Source organism: Amblyomma maculatum, chromosome 4 (assembly GCF_055883805.1).
Source record: "Amblyomma maculatum isolate TAMU_Amacu chromosome 4, ASM5588380v1, whole genome shotgun sequence".
Classification (NCBI taxonomy): Eukaryota; Metazoa; Arthropoda; class Arachnida; order Ixodida; family Ixodidae; genus Amblyomma; species Amblyomma maculatum.
Window position 1 is genome coordinate 20,518,841 of NC_139347.1, and position 23,221 is coordinate 20,542,061.

Genomic DNA, 23,221 nt, shown 5'->3' on the forward strand with positions numbered 1-23,221 from the left:
TCATCAAATTGATGCATATTGCGCCCTTGGTTCGGTGCGTGCACAGACAAGCTTTGCGTACTCTTGGGCACGCATATGAAAGAAATGTACAAGTGCTTGCTTTCACGAAGCATACAGTTTTCAACATAGCTCGGAACAAGTTTTCTGCTGGGAAGACTTGGCAATGAAGTGACTGCGTGAACAACTCACAACACAACATTGCTGCTCATTGTCCCCGTGAACACTGTCGCGTGTAATGAACACTCTAACATGTGTGCCTCGATCGCTGCTTGTCGCAAACTACGGTGGACAACGAGACCAGGTGACCCTGGTAAGAACCACTGCAGCTGCTACCAAAATACAAGGACCTTTCTTCTAGTCGACCACGCGCGCAAGCGTCCCCTTTCGTTGTCCGTTCTTGGTGCATCATCATCCTTTCATTCTCTGCTCCCTCTATGAGCTGTCTCAAGTGTTGTCATTGTTGTCATCACAATTAAGCTGCAGCTCTGTTTCCCTAGGCCTCGAATTTTCGACCACAAGCTTTTCGGGTGGTGAAAATGCAAACCAACCGACAATGCGCGAGTTGTTTAAGTGGATCAATGAAATGCAACACTGCCCTTGCCATCCACTGACACTGCAATGACATTTGTCTTTGGTCTGCGTTTACTCAAACATGTGCAGCTACGGCATTTTAATGTTTCGGTTTGTTCACTTGTACCCGGGATGACAGTGTCTCCACCACGTCAAGACATACCCTGACACTACGGCATTACCCCGCACACCATGTCAACAGTCCTTTCTCTTGTCATGTGTGTGAACATTCAGAGAGATGTTTTGGGAAACTTGTACAGAACTGTACGCAAAAACAAAACAGGCGCACACTTTAGAAATGTCAAGAGACATACTTTTAATATAGCTCATCCCAAAGAATTTCGGTAAAGACAAAACAAAGAATAAAAGAAAATGGTGAACGTCATTCAGAGTTTGTCAATGCTGTCACATTTCCTCAAAAAATGAAATGCTGACGTTCTTTGCACTTTGCTGCTTTGGGCACTGTTCTTAAAATTTCATTTGATCGAAATAGTTTGGTGAAAGCAGAAGCTCGGAACCAAAAAGGGTGCCAAGTCAAAGAAGAACTTAATAACACTGACAAACAGTCAAAGAAAAAAGTATCACCACATCATCATCAACAAGTAACAGTGTATATTATCTATCTACAAACATAAGTGACCATTAGCTATCCAACTTCTTGGTTACAGTACTTCCCTATCTTAGGTAAACAAGCACTGTATGGATATTTTTTGACCCCGGATTTCAAATGACATCACTGGCAATCTCATTTTGGCAGAGCATGATCAGAAAGAGTAGAGCACTTGTACTGATGAAGCTACAGGCTTCTTTCAATGTGCAAAATGGCTATGCATTTGATTGCATTCATTGTTCGACAAATATGCAATCGTTTGCTATCACTCCGACTAGCCTAGTGCAGTATGCATAACGGTATATAATGTAAACAAAGACTACATGTTTGGTTACTCAGACATCAGTCCAGGACTTTCCTTGGGGGAGCATCCGAGCTAAATGTGTTGGCAAATGAAGCAGTGGGGTTTGTACAAAAACAGTCGATTAGCACAGACTAGCTGATCAGAACGTGCCATAGCTAGGTGGCGGCTCATACGGGGGTGCAGTGCTGCTAATGCTTCCATAGGCAGGTGGCGGTAGCTGCGTCGCTGCCAGTAGAGGCTGGCCTGCAGAGCTGCGTTCTCGTATCCACTTGTGGTACGGTGACTGCGGGAAGGGCGCCCTGCCACGCTCTGACCATAGCTGCAGCACGGTTCCCAGCAGAAAGAGAGCTCCCCACGTCAGGGATAGCAGCACGTCTGCGTTTCAAGCAAGGGATACTGCCACTTTTCAGGGTTCCTAAAATGATGTTGGTAAGGGGCTCAAGTGACAAGAAGCACCAAACATATCATAAAATGGCTTTCAAGTGCAAACCCCCATAACTATACACTGTGCCACTGTGCCACTGTGCACAGAAGCTTGGATAAGCAGGAAAATCACTGGAAAGAAATTAGTTAAGTCAAGTGCAATAATTTTCACTTTTTACCTAGTGACAACAAGAAGCACGCACAGAAAAAGCATACATTATACATTTAAGAGTCCACTTGGAATCTCACAAGGTTATTCACCACTTTGAATCTCAAAAGCGCAGGTCAATGTTTTATGCTATCACCTTCACTGCTATTAATGGTACTATGGCCAGTGTTTGGCACCTTATTTGCATAGTAAAGGCCGCTGTGATGTGCTTAAAGACTGAGGTGAACAAAAAAAGAAAAAAAAAGACTGTGACAGACTTCATGTTAATTAAACTTTTTGCCCCCCCCCCCCCCCCCCCGACAATTCCCATTAAAAATAAATTTACTTGGTAAGGAGATTACCAGTTAAGAAGACTTACCATTTAGCTGGAAGGGAACTGCATTGCTCGCCTGGTAGCCACCCGCAACCAGTGATCGCCTCATGACATTAAGCACCACATACGACAGCGATGTCCCCAAGTACTGGTCTGCAGCAAGGATGGTGCAGTAGCTGCCCACCAATGTGCAGGACAACACGCTTAGCTGTAAAAAGGAATCACAGAATGGCCATACATGGCACACCATAGAGGCTACAGGCAACACAGCTCCAGCTATAACCAGATGTACCAGTACTAGCTCTGCCTTCATGAATTGCATAAACTCTTTCTTAAAAATTTGAGCACCACACCGACAATTTCACTTCGAGGGATACACATGCTGCTATATATTTTAGGGTGAAAGCCTTTATGCCCCATTAGCAGCAAAACCACGTGGCAGCGTCCACAAAAAGCGTTCCTGAAAAATTGGCGTCATGTTATCAGGACAGTCATGTGGATACACAGGGCTGCTACCAATCACATTAATCCATGTTAATTCACCTCTTAATCCATCTTATGCTTTCACACTCACAGTATGTAAGCAGTTCTAAGTTCCCTCTGTAACATTTGAATATGTCAGTTACGTCACAAGTCCAACACCACATCACCTCTCCTTTGCACTTGCAAAAAGCACAAAGACCATTGTTTGCACTACTTTTAGTAGTTTCTCAATAGCAAGGTAGCACAAATTTTCTTTGAATATTGCTTCCACTAGATGACATTTATAAAAGCCTGGAGAACTTTGGTGAAGCAACACTAAAGATAACTAGGGATGAATCAATGACAACAAAGTATCAACATTTGGCATATATATGAAGTCTGCTGCCATGACCTTTCTCCAATTTTTTAGCCCCTTTCCAACAAAATACGAAGCAGGGCTACATCATTTAGGTACAGCCCACTATCCAAGGCCTTTACGATCATGGATCATGCATGGTAAGGCCATGGTATAGGGACTCACCAGTTTGGCTTGTGGGAGCATAAGCACTGTGGGCAGTAGCATAATACAGCAGAGGAAGACCCAGTAGCTCATACTGTTCTGAAGAAACGCCACCTCCCCTGTGGACAAAGCAATGCACAGTGTGAGATGCACACAATGCTTTTGAAGTAAAAGAAAAAATAAATAAATGTGGAGGTGCACCAACCTAGAGGCGTGAATAGGACAGTGGCGGCAACCAGGAAGCCGAACATTAATCCTGAGAGTGATATGGAGAGCACCGGGATAGCAAATAACCACCAGACCGCCATCCACAGGATTCCGCCGAGAACCCCTCCCACCAGAGCAGCCACAAGTCCATCTGCGCAGTCCGTAGGTTCATTGTCAAGCTCTACAGTCCACACAGCGTGCTGCCAACACTATCCTTTTAAAACAATACAGGATCAATTGGAGCAGGCCAAAGTAAAGGATGCACCTGGAGATTTGCAAGGTGTGCAACCAAAAAGGTGTTCCTCACAAAAATAAAAATAGTGTGAATTCAGAAAAACAGACTTGCTTCCATAGCAATGCACTGCATTAATGAAAAGTAATGTCTCCATTTTACAAGAGCATAGAAAAAATAAAAATAGAATAGTTCACAGCACTTGTAAGTTTTCACAGTGACAGTTTACAAAAAATGAATGTGATGCCAAATGTCTAAAGAGAAACAGTGCAACAAATGAGCACTTACCACGCGCAGATGCCCTTGATATGGCAATGAATAGCATGAAGCTGATCATTGAAAATGCAAGGAAGCCAAAGAAGAACACTTCTGCAAGAAACAGAAATGGCAGTGCGTAATTTATTTCTTGCAGCAACCAGTTCAACTAAATGGGCGAACAGTACAGTAAACGGCAGCACTTACGAAATGAGAAAAAACGGTGTCCCCTGAAGCAGATGATGAGGCCAGTGACACTCAAGAGCAGAGCAACCACAAGTCCCCAGGCACTTTCTGAAAAGAATGAAAAACAATACAAAGCCTCTATTGCACCTGCCAAAATGCAGGGATCTTGAGTCGCCAATAGCTTCCTTATCAATATCGTTCAGAAAAGAATGCATGACTACCGTTAAAGAGATTGCACCCCTCACTGTTTACAGCAACCTCTGTTGTACCAGAATGAAATCACAGGGTCACACACATACACAAAAAACAAAACAAATGAGGGGTGTCATAAAAGGTCAGCCTCCTTACGCAAGCAAAGAGCAAATTCGTCCACTCTTTACGCATCACACATGATATGATTTCATGCACGAAATAACATCTTGCTGTAATGATGTGCATCATTAGTGAAATGCACAGACACCTTTACAGGCCTTTACTTACCAAGCCGACGGCACAGTTCGGATTGGGTGTACCACAGGCACCCGTATGTAGCTACGGGCACGTATGCTGCCTCATGGATTTTGCCATCCCAGGTTACCTGCTCCACCAGTACTGTGTACACGGCACCTTCACCCGGGTAAGTCAAGAACAGCGCCCTGGTCTTCGGATTCTCACGATACGCTTTCACCTTTCAGTATAAAGACAAGGGTATTCACATCAATGAGTACCCAATCATAAATGTGCTGGTATATTTCTCGCCATTCAATTGGCCAAAACATGCTGGCAAACTACTTGACTTTTACTGTTTCATGGCACGAGCAATGTAAAGAACGGAAAGACAAAAGAGCATTATATCTATCCTCCTATCTATTGAACAATTGTAATACATCTATTAAACGACTGATTTCTATTACAAAGCATATTACACTAGCAGGAGAATGCTGCAATAAAATATACTGTAGAAACGAAGCACATTTAGGAGCTGTAGCTTATCTTATCTAGTGAGAAAATGAACTCTTTGAGAAGTCAAACTGATGCCACTAAACCATGAGCTACAAATAGAGTGAAATATGCAGCAAATAAATAGCCAACTGGGTAAAAATTTCTCATCTTTATAATTTGCCTGTAACCTTTGAGTCTTCATCAGTATTGTTACAAAAAGTTATAGCAAACTAAGGCGTAAATTTTAGAAAATGTTTTTTTAACAAGTGGTCTCTGAAAATTGTGAGTGAATCGCTCTTCTGGTGCAGTCGGCACTTCGTAAATTTCAAAGGCATCCAATGGCACAGCATGACCCACCTTAGTATAGCTACGAGAAGAGATCAAAAGATGAAAGCCTCCGTTGGTTGCAATGCCAGATTACTCTGATCAAAAGCAAAAGTGTACAAGGCAACAAACAAGAGAAATGCAGGAATAAACTTTACAGGAGCAGAGATACTAAATTTCAGTTGTGGAACTTTGGAACGATGTGCAGTGCATTACAAAATGAACAGCCACATGGTTTGAGACAGGAGGTGGTAAATAATTTACAAATTAATTTTTCTTCTTATTCTGTTTCGCTTTCAACCGCAAACTAAGATTCGTGATGGCACAAACAAGCTAAGGTCATGTGAGGTGTACTGAAACAGCAGTGTGATCACTGCGGAAGGCCTGCCCAAGAGATGAAATCACACAAAAGAAAAGTGATTAGGCAGTTACTATATTGCAGTTTTTTCATTACTCACGTGACCCCAACTCACGTGACATCAAAGCTGTTGTTTGGTACTAGAAACTGAAACTGCATGAGCAAAAGTTAAAATATAAATAATTTGCTGACCTGGTGCAGGTCAATTCCCCATTGTGACTCAAGCACACTATCGTCTTGCACGCCACTCCAAAGAATAAAACGCGCACCTAAAATTTTGGTGTCTACGTCTTTGCCGTAAATTTCTCAGCTTTCACTTTTCATGCAGTTGCTCTAACTCATCCCTCCACAAACAGAATGACTTTTAAGACGTAGAAGGGCACAATAATGCTCCTCATAACTTTATTGTGCTTTCAATACCTTCTGAAATAGATTTTTGTAAGAATACTTTTCATTTAAGTATATCTAGCAAATTGCATCTTTTATATTTAATATTACTAGGCGCTTAAGAAAATGAAACTAACAGCTTTATCATGCACAACACACCATTGCAAACATGCTGACATCCAAAACTTGAGTTTTCGCTTTAATTATTTAATGCTTCAGGAATGACCTTATGAGGGCACTAATTAACTATGCAACAAAGATACAGGCTAGCTTAAATTAGAATTAGTTCTGAAATCAGCATCAGATGTTTTACAACCATGTCGAAATTTGCTGTATTCCATGAACAAGTAACAAAAAGATTTAATTGCAGCAAACTCAAGAAAAACAAGTGTTGAATGATTCATGATGGAATGACTGTATATTCCAGCTTTCTACTGTTTAGTACAAGGAGTACAAGAAACAAATTAAGGATATTCGAGGTCTTTCAAGGCCATTCGTGATGCTTTTCAATGACCCACTATCGAGCTACTTGTAAAATTTTGTGTGAAACAAGCATCTGCATGACAAAAAAAGAGAATCATTACTCTACTAAAAAAAGCAAGAAAAGACCCAGTCAACCTGCCAAGGCTGAAACACGCACAGTACATCTATATTGAATCCTCTATCAACATCTGCCTAGCCCTAGGACAGCAGAAGTAACAATTTTAGTTTTCCACAGCACTGCTAAAGCTCACAAAAAAGAAATGTGTCTAGCATGGTACCTTACTCAAAACATTGCAGCTGATGTCTTTGTTCTTGCAACAACTCTATAATTTCTGATTAAACAAACAAACAAAAAAGGTTGGTCAAGTTGCTAAAGGTGGTGGAAAATACAACAGTGTGGTGGAAAATACAGACTGAAGGGAAGAATCGGAAAGCGATATTCCTTCAGGTACAGTGTCTTGCTATTGCAAGTCAATATTCCTACCGCAGTGGGCATACCCAAACCTTTTCAAGGTCTGCAGAGCACATTCGTGCTTTTTCTAAACATTTTTCAAGCACTTTTCTCAAAGCATACTTGCCCACTGCAGCTGAATCAAAGCATTTGCATCAAGGCCTCCATTTCGTTCGATGTGCATTTGTAACAATCGGCACCGCCAACTTCTTGTAATCATTGTTACCAACCCACACACTTGAAAATTTACTTTTCAGGCTTTCTTTTGCACTGAAGCATAAATGCATTCACATGAACAGAACTATGCGACTATTTAGCAAACTGAAGTCTGTATGGTAAGTCGAATGCCAACACAAGTGTAATAGTGGCTGGTATCAAGGTTGCCAGGACTATAGTCAGACACAATTTTGGAAAAAAAAAGGTAGATGACCCTTTCAGAGAGAGCGGTTCATCAAATGGTGTTAAACAACTTTCACGATGATGCTTTCAATGAATTAGGCCTTGAAGAACTCCCTTTTATCTACCACATCCTGCGCTGTCATCCTAACAAGTCCAAGGAGACTCTACATGATGTCATGGGAATCGGTCAATGCCAGTGGTTGCAAGCGGGCCCTTTGAAGCTCAAAAACTGCTTTTTCTTTAGTTGCATTCAGCTACAGAACAGCCGAAAACACCCATGGCTTGAACATGGCCAGCTGTGTAACATTCATACATCAAACATAAGAAACAATGAAGGAAAATCTTTAACCAATAGGTAAAAATATATGAGTTAAGAAAATGAACTTTCTTTTTATTTATCAGTTTCATGAAACTTTGTTGCTTTAAATTGTGATTTCAGTCTAAGAAGTAAGTGTCTTCAAGGACTTTCAGAGAGTAAAAAAAACAAATATCAAGTGCTTTCAGAAGCCTTGAAAGTGGGATTTTAAAATTTATGAGCTTTCAAGAACGAGTTTTCTTTACGCACTCTGTAAACATGCTCTATTTTGAGTCCAAATTCCTCTCATTTAGCACGCTACATTGCAGCCCTCGATACAATAAAGCTAAGCTACAGACAACAAACTTGCTGCCAGCTTAACACAGAGGTTTTGAAATGCAGATGTGACCAAATATTAATGTTATAAATAATATTTTTTTTTAAATGTGATCCACAACTGTTTCATTTAGAACCTAATGCTTTAGAACCTCCACATGCTTGTGATAGCACTCAAATAACTCTGATATTAGCTGTGTGCAGTAGAAAACGTATGATGAATGCAGTATTAAACTTCAGAGCTGTGCTTCATGCTACACTTGCTTATAAAATGCAAAAATACAAAAATCCCCAGCAACTTCATTGGTAATGCTGTGGACTACTGGGTGTGATGTGATAGTATTTCACATGCCATTTTGGCACACTGTCTGAAGTATGTTAGTTCCATCAGTGATTTATGCCATCATTCACACCCATATGACTAAGCCAAATCAGGCAGATGGCTTCTATGACAATAAATACTGTCAAAAACTTGTTATTTGGGCATTTCACAGTAGATGCCGCCACTATACCAGGGGAAAACTTTCTGTGGCTATGCAGCCAAAGCTACAGAGCCGAAACACATCAGCTCACTGCGCAGCAGGATATAGTCCCTTCAGAAATTTTTTGATTATAGAGATATTTACATAATTATTATATCAAGATTATACTGCAATACAAGTCAGTACAATGCTAGTGCAGCACGTTTGAATGAGTACACAACACCTTGCAAATGCAATGGCTGCACCATTTGTTGGGAATCCTGCGAAGTGTACGTTGGCTGCTGCTGCGGTGTCTAACCGCTGGCTTTTGTACGCTTTTGGAATGCGCTTGATTTTACAACGTGTGTAGCGTGCAATATTCATTTACTTCGTATTTATATTCACTTATGCCCTCAATGGTGTAAAGAAAATCATTCCTGCATCATAAGAGGCTCGAAAGCTATCATTTCAAGCAAAGATAGAACTGAAACCAAAACAATAACTGTGGGCAGATATGCCAGTACTTGGTGTAACAAAACCATGATGAAAGCTCTGTCTCGATAGGTTTGACTCCATAGGCACACAAAGTTGTCCCTGAGTATACTTATCTGCAGGCACGGGAAATATAAGTGGCTTCTATGGAGGCTGTTTTTTGTTTTATTTATTTAGAAAATGCTGATGGCCCTTACAGTAGGCTCTAGCAGGAGGGGCATAAACATATACACAGACAGCAAGCATCAACAAATGAAAGTTATGGTTTTTCACCACGAAAAGCAGTTTTGATCTCTGAATATTTATATATTTTGTCCAAATGCACATGAGAAGCTGAGAATGCCTATTAGAGTCTCTGATTCTTAGTTTCTGGAAGCAAATGGATAATGCATAGAATTGTGTTCAGCACCCGCTTTACTGAGCCTGGAAGTTTTGTGCGAAAGGAAGATTTAAAATTTTAATTTGGCAATGAAAATCACATGAAAATTACTTAAGTGGCCTGTTGGGGCAAAACACTGTACTTATCACTGCAGTAAGCACACGTGACCACATATCTGGAAAATGTCACTGGCTTTCGTAAGTGCACAGTGTTCTCTATTCTTTGAAGAGTGCTTGCTTTGTTTTATTATATTTTGCACTCTTTTCTTTTCAGTGCAGCCGTCAATAAAAAAGAAACCATTTTTAGGCATCGCCTATAATGTGCTTTTAGTGTTTGTCACCAGATGGTGCCACAGTGTTTTGAATTCTTTGAATGAGGCCGTGACCATGGCCCACGTTACAGCCTTGGGCGTAGAAAAAGTGAAATGGATGCCGCTCTGTACTAAAAAATGTCTAATTGCTATCTTATATTCATTTATATTTATATTCGATGGATTTATATTCGTTTTCAGTACATCACTTATGACGAAGCATAATTGTCACTGCAATCACTACCCATGGTTTCCAGCAATGAACTACACAAAAACGGGGGCACGAAAAATTCTCGGTAAAATTTTTCTACAGTGTCTCGACAACAAATCCCTATGAAATCAACCATTTGAGACAGGAACCTTCTATTACACCGAAAAAATTGTACACCTAAAGTGTAGTGTTATGCACCCATATATATATATATATATATATATATATATATATATATATATATATATATATATATATATATATATTAAATGTAACTATTAATTTGTAACTTACAGCCACTGTTCCCCCAATTTTGAAAGAAGTAAAGAACCTAAACTGCTTCAGAAACACAAGATTTATGACCATGTAAGAAAAAAAAATTGACATGGAATATAGATAAACAAATTTTGAACAAGTGTAAATAATGGGCAACACTGTATTCAGTAAAAAAGAACTTGTAACAATAGACGAGGTGGTAGAGAATTGCTCAGGCCAACACAGTAATAAAAAAAGTGCTTATAAAAAAAAAACCTTCTCAAATCAAGTCAATATGCAAAAGTGAGATGAATTGCAGAGCTTGCTGAGAAAACATACAATTACTTAATGAACGGAAATAAAGAGCAGAAAAACAGCAGCAATAAAATGTACTACAAGCACCAATTGAAATGCAAACAGAAAAACAATACCTCAGTTGAGAAACTCCTATGACTAATGCTAATAGACTCTGTATGTATTTCCTCTCCCATAACTAGAATTTTCTAGTTTTTCTGTTTGTGCTTCACTCGTTGTGCTCGCACTTCATTTCGCAATGATAGTACATTGATGTTAGATAAGTTAGCTCTGGCGTACCGGATGGGCATTGCTTTTCACTGATGTGGGATCGATCATTTTGGAGATGGCCGTCAGGTAGTGGTCTTCCGAGAGGTCCCACTGGTCGAGATAGTAGACGTACAAGTCATATCGAAAAAATGGAAGATTGCGGCTACATTTTGGAGTGGGTGCCTCCCGTGGTACGCCCCCGCTGGCATGCTGGAACTCCACGGCCAACTCCGTCGACTTCAGCACAAGCCGGAGAAATGGCGACACTTCGACAGGAAACTCCATGTTGCAGCCTCCGGGCACTGGATCTGACGAGCAAACATTTCGCCAGCACTGTTATCAGCCAAGTCTCCTTTACATACATTAGCGAAGAAAAGGGAAGAAAACATGTGACCAGTAATGATTACAACAACCCCATATCTTTTTTGCAGCACCAATAACAAGTAGAGAAAAGGTGTGTTTTCACAATTGGTGCCAGTCTAAGCTCCGCTGCTTATGCCATGCCCAAGATAATACACGCACAAAATGTCTCAAGGTTCATGGCAGAACAAGTAAAAGACAAAGCCGACAAATCAAATGCCAAGTGCCCTGTAATGTCACTGGGAACCTGCACATGAGTGCACCACCACTCGACCACCAGTACAGCCCCAAAGTCATCACTCTGAAGTGAAGGATCACACGAAATTTTCTTCACGTTAGTAACATGGAAGGTCAGGTAAGAGCATTGGTAATAAGTTCATTGGTAACAGCATTAAAAATCAAGACTGAAAACAAGATGCATTCATGCATCTCTTTTTTCAGTTCTTGTATGCATTTTCTTTTGTATTGTTACTTATGCGGCCTCCTCTGCATTTTTTCCCCCTTAGAAACCCGACACTGCACTGGAGGGTGCTTGTACTCATTTATTGTAACCAACATTCTCACAGTGGTGTAGTGATTTACATCCAGTGTTTTAAGCATGGGGCCAATGCTCTACTACAAGGTTGCTGCTACAGACATTGCTAACTACCACAGGTGATCAGAAACTTCTGCTACACAACTAATGTGCCATATCTGAATTCCAGCAGTCACTACCCATGTCACTCCTCCACCCAAGGAGAACGGAAAGTAGCCTGGCCGCTTCTAATTTTCCAAATGAGGCAGGTGACAAAAGAGAAGGCACTGCGAAATTGAGCAAGAATAGGTGCTGATGCATGCCAAAACATGCCATTCCAACATTTAGCGGAGAGCGGTTTGGCAGTTTCTTATTTCAAAATTAAGTGCTTGATAAAAATGTAGGCAGCATAATATGGGGACAGAATTTGTACTGATGCGACAATGCCCACAGAAACATGCATAAATTTCATTTTAACGTGACAACCAAAGTAAATGTGTAAGTTGCAATTTATCTGCAAAATCTTTTCTCAAGAAAATGCTATTTCAGATGTAAACAAACACAAATAAAGGTGCAAACTGTCAAAAGCAACAGATGACACTCTAGGTCATGATAAAGAAAGAAAGGGACTGTCTTTATGAAGTACACTAGAAGCAGATGCCTACAAAGACATGTGCTATCTAATTTTTTATTAGTCACAATGTTTTAAGTAAACTCACAAATTCCCATAGTACTGACTTCCCACGGGTGGAAACTTGGGCTAGTCGGTAACGGTGATCCATGACATCAGTGTGTAGTGCAAAAGGACGAAAGACAAAGAAAAGCGCCTATGCTGTTTACCTTTTCTATGTCTTCCATTCCATAATTATGCATTGAAAAATAACACAATAAAAAAATGCAAGCCACAAATAACACAAATCAGAAAAATGCACTTGTTTGGTAAATGTAAAAAATAAGAAACAAACAAAATATATATGGTAAATATAAATAGAGCCTTGAGTGTGGAAATTGAAATGAGCTCTTCCTTACAATAAAAATGCCCATTGTTTGGCAGGCAAAATTTATATTAATTTCGGATTGAGAGCTCCACTCTGAGGTGCAACTCCCAAGGTCAAGTTTGGCGCAATTTGACCTTTGGCCATCTGTGAAGCTGACTTGTGGCTGTGGCGTTATATAACGTGGCGCGGTATGAGAAGTGCAGCTGCGGTGCTCGCTCAAATTCGTCCCTGTTGCGACTGGGATCTCAGCCGAAGTTCACACGCCTCTAGCAGATCAGACAGAAGCAGAGCGGTTGCCGGCGAGTGGTGGCCATCGAGGATGGCGACGACGACAGGCGTTCCATTCTGACGTGCTGCGGCGGTCAGTTACCCTGCCGGGCCGAAACGGGTGAAGCAAACCTCGTCATGCCTTTATTCTGCCTCGGGAAAATGATTCCAGCGAGGAGCTCATCTTTGCTTGACAAAGAGCGTCAACCAACCTTTTTGACGAAGGGAGCCGAGAACGGAACCAAGGCGATTCCCCGAACGGAAGGTGTACGCTGCTTAACCCCCCAGCCGCGGAATGCCCAGTCAAGAGTTTTGACCTTGCCGAGAGCACATGGCGTGACACCTCAGCTGACGGCCTGTTTTCTGCGGGTGCCGAAATTGTGCCGTTAACTAGGCACAACATCGACATCACCACCAGCGGTGCTGACCCTTGCCACTCATCGGATGAACTGCGAGGAGGTTCCAGTGACGCCTCTGGCAGTGGGCTAGGCCTCTGCCCACTGATTGGACTGGGCCAATTTAATTTAATTTCCCCGGCTAGGGAACTGGAGATTGCAGACGTTATATTAATGCGTGGAACTGCACCTACGGACAGCTCAGCTCAGCTCTTCTCGTCTGAGTTCTTCTTCCCGACTCGACATGTAAAAAGTGTATATAAAACTTTGTCAACTCTCCCTGCTGCTCCCAGTCCAGTGTCCTGTCTATCTAACCATGCTACCCAGAAGTCTTGGCCCCCGAACCCGATCGCATCATCCCTCACTTTGAGCCTCGCCCCTGTTGTCTCACGTGACTAGAAACTATTTCACCAGCGCTCGCTTCTCCAGTGTTGCCATAAATGAGGTGCATGCTGGGCTTGTGTGCGTCGACTTCCTGGCATTGGCTTCAGGATGAATCTGATCATCCAGACGATGTAACCTGCTGTGAAGAAGCGCTGAGAGAGCACGCTAAATTTACAGCCAAAAACGACGAAGAGCAAGAAGCTTGGCTAGAGAAGCAACACATGTACACCCATAAATGCCAGCCGCTGCTTCAACTTCAGCTGCAGCACCACGCTTAACTCTTTCGTTACCGGGAGGAAATGGCTGTTTTTTATAGATCTTGGAAGGTTTTTTTTTTTATGTTAGTATAAATAATACTGCAGCACATGTTGCAGCATACACAAATGCATATAATGAAATGCTCTTTCCAAAAACATAAGTTACAAAGCAAAACATTTATTATTGAACACACGAAAAATCGAAAAATTGCGATTTTTGTAGCAAGTTGATAAAATTGAGATAGAAAAGGCACGATGTCTACAGACGCGGAATAAAACCACCCGGACTCAGAGTCAAGGCTCACTAGTGAATAGCTGCCGCCACTTTCGGGTAATTATCACCCCTCAACACCGTGATGCAGATAACAAAGCCGACAATATGATTCGATATTCGACTTGCTGGAATTATTTTGATCACAAAAATTTAATGTTAATGGTGCATTACCATGATTGGCAGGTTTTTTTTTTTTTTTTTTTTCAAGCGCGGCTGCCACACCCTCTTTCGCAACAGCACATGCACATTAGTACTCAAAATGCTCCATCAAAAACCAGAATGTCACTAGAGGAGGAATATTTAAACTGAGTCAACAAGTGCAGTGCCTAGACTAACCACTGGGTGGGCGAGGTGCATGAGAAACGATTCCAACATGTCGAAATCAGCGATTCCAAGCATCAATCACCAGTGATCGATTTGGTCTCTAGTGGTTTGAATACAGGTGAAAAGGGAAAAAGAGGGAGGGAAAGCGGCTGGTGGCATGCCTCGCACATCGCTTTAGACAAATTTAAGGGGAGAAATCATTTTTTTCCATCTCGGATTTTAGAAAATATGTTAATGGCTTCATATTAAAGCTTGCTGAGAAATTGCCGGAACAACAGAAAAGGGATGTTCTGACAACTGAAAAGAAAACAAGATTGCAGCAGCACGGAGGGGTCTCAGACCCCTCTTAAATGCTGGTGGGGGCGCAACCCCCTTACTATAAGCCCTGGTAGTAGACGAAGCTTGATGAGGCAGTGGTGTCTCCTGGTTAGTATTTGGGCTCTATCTAGAGTAGCAGAGCAATCCCTCAAAATGTACAACTGCAATACTTAATCCAATAGTCCAGCAGTCTCCTTCAGAACTTAACACTCTTTTGACTGTTTGTAGCTCATAATCACAGCCTGGAAATTGGTGGCATCCATCGAAGAATACTGACTTTTGTTGGTGAAAAAACATTTCAGAAAATGAATTCTGTGTATAATAAAGAATCGATATTTATTGGTTTAAACTGGAAATTCCAAAACCTAGTTATATGAGTTATAATGTAAAGGAGTAATTTAAATCACTATATACGCCCATTCAAGGCATTCTCGCAAACGCCATTTTAAAGAGCACGGCCAAAGTTAGGCGGCATGTCAAAGGGATATGAACTTTTGCCAGTCTTTGCACACCTCAGTAAGGGAAAATATGATGCAATAATTGGTTTCCTTATATTCTCCTGCATAACAGATCAGCAAAGTGCAGGCAATAAACAACGGACTACATACTTTAAGTTTAAAGTACTAGGTTGATTTTCGAAATTCGCGTCCGGCAATCATAATGCATACTTACTCGACAGCATATCTTTCTCAAAGAAAATAAATGACAGCACACATTTTGAAAAGATTTCAACTTGTAGCACCCATTCATTTTAAGCACACATACAGGCTTTTGTCACATCTGATCACATGAGGGCCATGTCAAAGTTCTCATAAATTGGAGTGCCCATTGCAGTCTGCAGGGGAGCCGTGTGAATTCAGACATTTTTGTACATGGCTATCTGACACATAAAAGCAACCAAAACTCTGTCCTTGAAGACATTCCATGAGTGACTCAAGGAAGTCTACTTCTGAGCCATACTATGTGGTTCATGATGCAATCCCAGGTTTCCAAACTTGCCGAAGGAAAGAAGATTTTTCCTCCTACCCTCTCCAATGGCTAGGACTTCCACAATTGTTACAGAAGTTATAATATATGGCTTAAAAGCAAACCCTCTGGGCTCTAAACTGTTCACAAAGGCTGTAGTACATCTCCATCAAATATGCTAATGACTATGCAATGTCATTCTACATCAGATACACCAAAGACTCAAGAAGAGATTGCAAAATTCCACAAGTGAGTTTTTTTAAATAACAAAAGTTGCACAATACAAGATGGTAGAGTTGTCTATAAAAGAACTTTGAGGGCTACAGGATGGCCGCTAATAGTGCGAATGGAACCTATGAACTATATTTTGCAAGATAAAACAAAAATCTAGTCCTCCTAGTTTTTTTTGTATTTTGGCTAAAACAATGGTCGGCCATTTTGTCTTGGGCAACACTGTTATGTGGACAAGTGCATTTACAAAATTTTGCACATCCCGTAGCAGAAAAAAAAAGGCCTCCTTTCTGATTGGATAACTGTACCAGCCGGAACCCACCCACACACCCATTCTTACCCCCACATAGGCAAGCACACACTCACTCATTCTCTCTCACTCTCACACAGCAGATAGCTAAATGCGTTTATTGAGTGGAAAGGCAGAGAGGTCAGCCGAAAAGTTGATTACCTAGCCTGCTACTGTACCAGGTAACGGGAAAAGGAGAAGATGGTAGTAATGGGTGACAGTGTGATGAAGAGAGGTATAATATAAACATGCAAGTGCATTAACTTGTCTCACAAGCTTGAGTTCAGTCCCGTGTCACTCAAGAAACCGCAAAAAGCCCGCACACTGCCTGTAAAGCTTTCCATTTGTCCGACTAGGTGCCCAGTAGTCAATCCTCCAAGAGAGGCCTGATGTTCAAATGCTTCAACGAAGTAGAAAGCACTATCTTATCGAGCGCATGCACTGGGCACACCACTAATATATGCTCCACAATCTCTGTAATGCCACAAGTTGAACATTCCAAGGAGTCTGCCTGTCCAATTAAATGAAAGTATCTGCACGTAAGAACCATGTTTAAACGCAGTCTGTGGATCAAGCATGCATGATGGTGCAGAATTCCAAGCAGAATAATAAAACGACAGCGTCCGATCTAGTCTTCCGAGATGGATGTTTTAGGTGTCTAGCTGAGCTCAGTAGGCCACTGTCGCACTCCTCATACAGTTCGGAAGAAGATGCGTGTATCCGCTCTTGAAAAAGGCACAACTGTTCGCAGACTACTGCAGAGGGCGTGCTTTGCTTCAGCATCTGCCTGCTCATTTCCATCCAGCCCACAGTGCGCAGGGATCCACTGAAATATTATCCAGTGGCCTTGGGCACGGGCAGATGTAAGGAGCTCAGTGGTGTTTAGTGCAACAGACTAGTAGGCGGTGTGGCATAGGAAACTCTTCAAAATCTGCAATGCCGGCTTTGAGTATATTCTGTGACTATACACTACTTCTGAGGCGTTTTCCCACAAGCTCAACAGCGGTTCATGTAGAGTTATGCCCTGAAAGGAGCCAGAGAGTCGTCATTTGAGTGGGTATCACCCAGGCTGCAGTTGATGCTTGTGCTGACCCAGAACCGGCAATATACATGTGAGTATAGTTATGATATTCTGACCAGATGTACGCCAGAGTAAGATGTTTCAGCCCCCTAATTGGCACCATCAACTTCTTCAGTATCCCGGAACATGTAGGCGCACCAAAGATTTAGCGGGTGACAACGATGTCATGTAAGTATGCAAAAATACATGCGGAGCAGTACTGTCGTGTGACAAGTATATCGAAATGGGCGGGCATGTGACTCCTCAATCGTACCTTTTATAGAGGTGCACCATGGGAAGCTAAGGCATATCTTGAGCGTCTGCGCTTGTGCAAGCTTGTGCAAAGTCGCACAAGCAGGAAATGCTCATATCAGAGAGCATCGTGAGGCTGCCCCGGATGTAGCCTGTGAACAGACTCATAAAATCATAGTAGGGAGTGCTCAGTTGGGCCCCTTTTGATGCTTGCTATAAAGCGAAGGACATAGCAAAATTGGTAAGCCTTTTCTTCAGCATGTTGGTATGTTTAGGCCATGACAGTCTGCAGTGAATAATAATTCCCAAGAACCTGTGATTGAAATGTAAGGCATTACCACTTCATTAAGAGATATCGGGTAACGGCTGACACGCTTGCCTATTCGCCGCGAGATCGACCTAGAGGTGGCGCCACCGTCACTCCGGTAGTGTGGATCCGCAGCCGGCGGCGCTCGCAGAAACGCACGCTGCGTAGGTCTGCTTCCGAGTTTACGGCGGGTTTGTTGGCGATTAAAACGTGTCTTCTGCAGTATTTCTGCAATATTGCAGAAAAAAATCCAAGGATTTCGCAATGCAGCAGAAGAAGAGCGGATTTTAGGAAAACAAAGCACGCAACCACCAGTCTTCTAGACTTACTTTGCACGTTTCTTGCGCTGTAGCGCGCTCACGCGCATAATGCTTGGGCCTGCCTAATGACAGCTTTGTTTTTCTTATCAACTTTTAAACAGTTTGCACGTGTCTCATGCGAGTGAGACCGGCGCATTTAGTGTCAAGCCCACGCAGATACAAGGTTCGTGCTCTGACCTGCAGTAATTTAGATTGAATCGAGGCAGCCTGATTCATTATATTGTACTTGACTCAAGGATTAAGCAGGTTAAATGTAGCATTGGCAGCGCACTGCATGGCGAGTTGCTTTAGACTGAGTGCACATCAACTCTGGCCCAGACAACCACGCACAAGTATTCCCCAAAAATGAGATCACGCCGACACTATACAGGAAACCTCGCCGCACAGGAAAGCTGATTGTTCACGTGTACAGCGCTGAGTGGATTGAATTTGCCGAGATGCTTTTTGCGGCCACTGTCATAGAATGTGATAGTGTATTAATGCATGCGCCACTAACTGTAAATGATTTCCTGAAACCGAGGAAAGTATAAGGGATTTCTGATGTGTGTGATGTTAATATATAACGGTAAATTAGTAGTGTAATTATTTTGTTTTGCAATGCGAATAAATTTCGACCTGTGAGAGAACTTTTACACATTTGACAGAATTTACAATAATCAGCGATTAATTTTCAGTAACGTCAAAGTGCAAGCTACGAATTACTCGCTGCGAAGACATCGTTATAAACTGCGCATGGGCACTGTCATGTTCTGGGAAGCAATTTTACACGCTGAACATTTCTTTATCACTAATTATTTAGCAGTGACTAAATCTTATGCGAAGTAAAATATTAGGGTTGCTTCCAAAACAGATGCCGGATATAAAACTAATCCGAAAGAAATGGAGGTCATCTTATCATGCGACTATAAAAATGTATTTATTCCCGAACTAAACACTGATATTTAAGCCCGCATGAAGCTGTTTTACTCCCCTTGTCAGAAATGACGAGTTTTGTCGGAAGACAGCACATGGACGAAAAGGGATTATAATGATTATAACAGGCTACCAGTAAAGTACATTGATCTAGGTGTATTATGTAATATTTCGGGTAACAATTAGGTGCAGGGAATATGTTTCCCAAACAATCGAGCATTTCTCTAAAGCAAAATGTGCTCACTAAAACTTTTACGAATGCACAGAAGCCTTCAGCAACAAAAGAAAAGAAATGCATATGGGCCCAGGTTTAACGCATGAAAGCGGCATCGGCTATGACGTATTGCAGAGGCTGGTTTTGGTGTCGTTTTTTTTTTTTTTTCATTATTAACACCACATTTACCACGTGGGATTGTTTGTTGTGCAGTCAAATCCCACAGCAGAGGAACGCCTTTCGTAACGGTTGTGATTGAGTCCCCCGTTCTCGAAATCAGCAGTCGAGCACCCTTACCATGGAGATACCGCGACAGAGGTTTAAAAGCAAAAAAAAAATAAATAAATAAATAAATAAAAATAAAAAGTACTCACACAACTCTATCGTGCATACAGACGGCATAGTAAGCATAGAGTGGTCTGTTCAAACTGCATTCTGCTATATGAAGCAGTCTGCGGTGGCATATGTTTTAGTAGCTGCGGTATTCCAAACAGAAACAGGAATATGCGATTTTTGAGCGTTTGGATTAACTTTTATTGACGGCAACGACCTGTTTTGCTTTGACACGGCGGTAACGACAGTACCACTTCGTTTGAGACATTGCATGTCAAAGGATTTCAAGCGCCGAAGACCGCGACGGATGATGTGCTTATCCAAGCATGACATGCTCGATACGGACAAGTATATATTTTTTTAATGAAGCGTGGGGTTATAGACTGTTCATATTTATTTTTCAAGAGGCATATAGGTAAGCAAAAGCTCACAGGAACCGCGAAACAAACAAAATCACTCCTGTACACGTCGCATGCGCGCGCTTAAATCACAGCGGGCTGGCACGCGACGCGAAAACGCATCCACACTGAGTAGGTTTCGCCGCTGAGCCGCAAGGTGGCGACTCTGCTCGATCTCGAGGCCAATAGATGCGATCAATGGACATTTTTTTGCCGTTAAGAGCAAACTTTGACACCGTAGGTACATTGACGTTGACGATACAGCTTGTTCCAATATTGCATGCAGTTGTGGGCACATCGAACTGGAAGTCCACGTGCAGGTGTTGTTAGCATATGCACTGATATGGCTATTAGCTGGCAGCTCACTGATCAGATCAATTAATCCGACATTAAATAAAGTTGGACTGAGGATGACTCCTCCTTGTGGAATTACGTGGCAGATCTGACGGCGAGCAGTATCTTCGCCAGGCGTAGTCTTGTAGACTGAGTGGCCGTTGAGATAACTCACAATCCACAGGTACAGCCAGCCCCCAAATCCCAAGTCGTCGAGTCCATCAAGAATGGTTTTATGAAGGATGTTGTCGTAGACTCCTTTTATGTCTAAAAATACAGCAGCTACTAGTCGGCGGCGACGTCTTTCATGTTTCACTCTCATCACAAGGTCTATGCCGCTGTCAGTGAATGAACACTCCCGGCAAAGACCAGTCATCTTGTATGGATAAAGATCATTTCTTTTTAGAAACCATTCTAGACTTTCCAGCACCATTCTCTCCATAACATTTCCAATGCAGCTTGATAGGGCAACTGGCTGATATGACGTAAGCTCCAGGGACATGTGCAGGGTTGGTTATAAAAAATTTATTTCGATTTGATGGAATTGCAGCATACACAAAACTGTGCACTTAGAAACAAAACACACTTCGCCATGAATGCAGCATTGAAAATGACACGACAACACACTTTTCACAACAGTTCCTTGAGTCCCCGGCTTTCCAGAGGCAAAGGTGGCAAGTAAGCAGTTCTTGGAATACAACATCAAGGGCCTTCCACCTCCATTATCGTCAAAAAGCTAGCATGGTCATATTCCTGCAGTTTTAAAAATGACTTCACAGGTCTGACAGAGTAAAGGCATGGGGCAGACATGGCACCCCTCTTAGAGGATTAGGAGGGGATGGGGAGGGAGCGGCAGCTCCCCTGCCCCCTTGTGTGCCCGCCTATGGTAAGCTCGTAAGGAGGCTTTCCAGGCTTCAAAAGGACAACCAGCAGCTGATCTTTCCATGCTCTAGAACAACAGTGGACACCCATATGTCTTTGAAGTAATTAAGCAGAGCAGTTCGACCATCCTTGCCTAAGTCTGATAGACTGGAATAAGAAACCTTGTCAGTCCCAGGTGCAGATGGATGCCTACAAGACTTAAGAGTGGCGTTTAACTCTGGCATTGAAAAGAGCAAGTTGTATTAGAAATTCAGTGAAGGTGGCGCAAATATTCTGAACTTAACTGACTTGGTGATGGTGCCTATGCTGTGCCCCATCCATTTAATGAAAATTTTCCACTACATCAATTTCATTGCAGCATTGGTACGGGTACAGGGCACAGAAAGGATGCCTTTCTTGCCAAGGTGAATGCAAGCTCCTGATAACATGCCAAAAATGCGACAGTGGCTTGCGAGGATCCAGCGATGAACAAACATTTCTCCAGCATTGTAGTTCTGACCTTTCAAGGTGATGCAATATCGTTGAGTTCGATGAAAAAGGGTAACATCTTAGATTTTGCGTTTCTGTACTTCCTTTCGGCACATCGATGAACTGTGCATAGCCTCTCGAATTCCACGCAAGTGGTAACACTTGCGTGGGCACATAACTATAGCGCATCTTCTCACTAAGAGGATCCAGCGATGAGCAAACATTTCTCCAGCATTGTAGTTCTGACCTTTCAAGGTGATGCAATATCATCGAGTTCGATGAAAAAGGGTAACATCTTAGATTTTGCGTTTCTGTACTTCCTTTCGGCACATCGATGAACTGTGCATAGCCTCTCGAATTCCACGCCAGTGGTAACACTTGCGTGGGCACATAACTATAGCGCATCTTCTCACTAAGAGAGGACATAACCAGGTCCTCTGTTTCAGATAGTGACTGGAGGTCCACAAAGGAAGTCTCCACTGATGTCCTCAAGGCACACTGGTCTATGCATTGCACACAATATCAAGTGTTCGGTGCAAACCACTTGATACACATGTATGTTGGTATATGAACACTCCTATGTGTTTCCACATCATTCCACCAAGTAAAGGAGGGCCTGAGGCTTCTGGAAACAAAGGCCACACCCAAGCAGCTACTGTAGGATGTCCGACGGAGAAACGTCAGCAAGTTGTCGTTTATACTGACAAGATCTTGTGTATGCTTAAAATCCGCCAGGTCTCTTCCTCAACTGTTCGTTGAGGTAGTACCCCACTGAGGGTGATGAGCGTTGGCCGCAATGATATCAGAAGCTGCACAACAATGGATCATTGCAGATATGATTCGGCAAAGCCATATCTCGGTGGAATATAAGCACCGATTACAGAAAAGACTTATTCTTTCAGCGTTCATGTGAATTTGTCAAGAAAATGTAGATTTGTGTTGTGGAGCTGTAGTTCATGGCATGTGTACACGTCTCGGCGTATACACACTAACAATTTACCCGATTCATTTGCTTTCCGAGACCATAGCAGAATATACCCAGAAAGGCAGAATGCAGATGGCATGTTGGGCTCACAGATCACAATCACAGGAAAGCGGTACTTTTGCACCCACTGTTGGAAATCACTCAGACAACCACGCAGGTTTCGGGCACTGCACTGCATTATTACGCTGCGGCGCATGTGCATCAACCCACGCAGTCCTTGGGAATTCCACTACGTTGTGAACACAGGAGAGGTGTTAGCTTTTTGCACCATGGCAAATTATTGCAGTGCTGCCAGGAGCGGCT

The 23,221-nt window shown here is 42.3% G+C and overlaps 1 protein-coding gene across 1 annotated transcript in view; it reads right to left on the reverse strand.

Moving 5' to 3' along the window:
• Positions 1-837: 837 nt before the first annotated feature.
• The window catches only part of LOC146190466 (transmembrane 7 superfamily member 3-like), a 29,737-nt gene continuing 7,353 nt past the window's right edge, over positions 838-23,221 (reverse strand). The window contains exons 3-10 of the mRNA XM_084600891.1: positions 10,908-11,185; positions 4,732-4,918; positions 4,273-4,359; positions 4,099-4,179; positions 3,577-3,729; positions 3,393-3,490; positions 2,435-2,597; positions 838-1,859 (exon numbers count right to left, since the gene is read on the reverse strand). Coding sequence (XP_084457017.1) covers positions 1,624-1,859; positions 2,435-2,597; positions 3,393-3,490; positions 3,577-3,729; positions 4,099-4,179; positions 4,273-4,359; positions 4,732-4,918; positions 10,908-11,185 — 1,283 coding nt within the window. The 3' untranslated portion in view covers positions 838-1,623. The remainder of the gene's footprint in view (positions 1,860-2,434; positions 2,598-3,392; positions 3,491-3,576; positions 3,730-4,098; positions 4,180-4,272; positions 4,360-4,731; positions 4,919-10,907; positions 11,186-23,221) is intronic.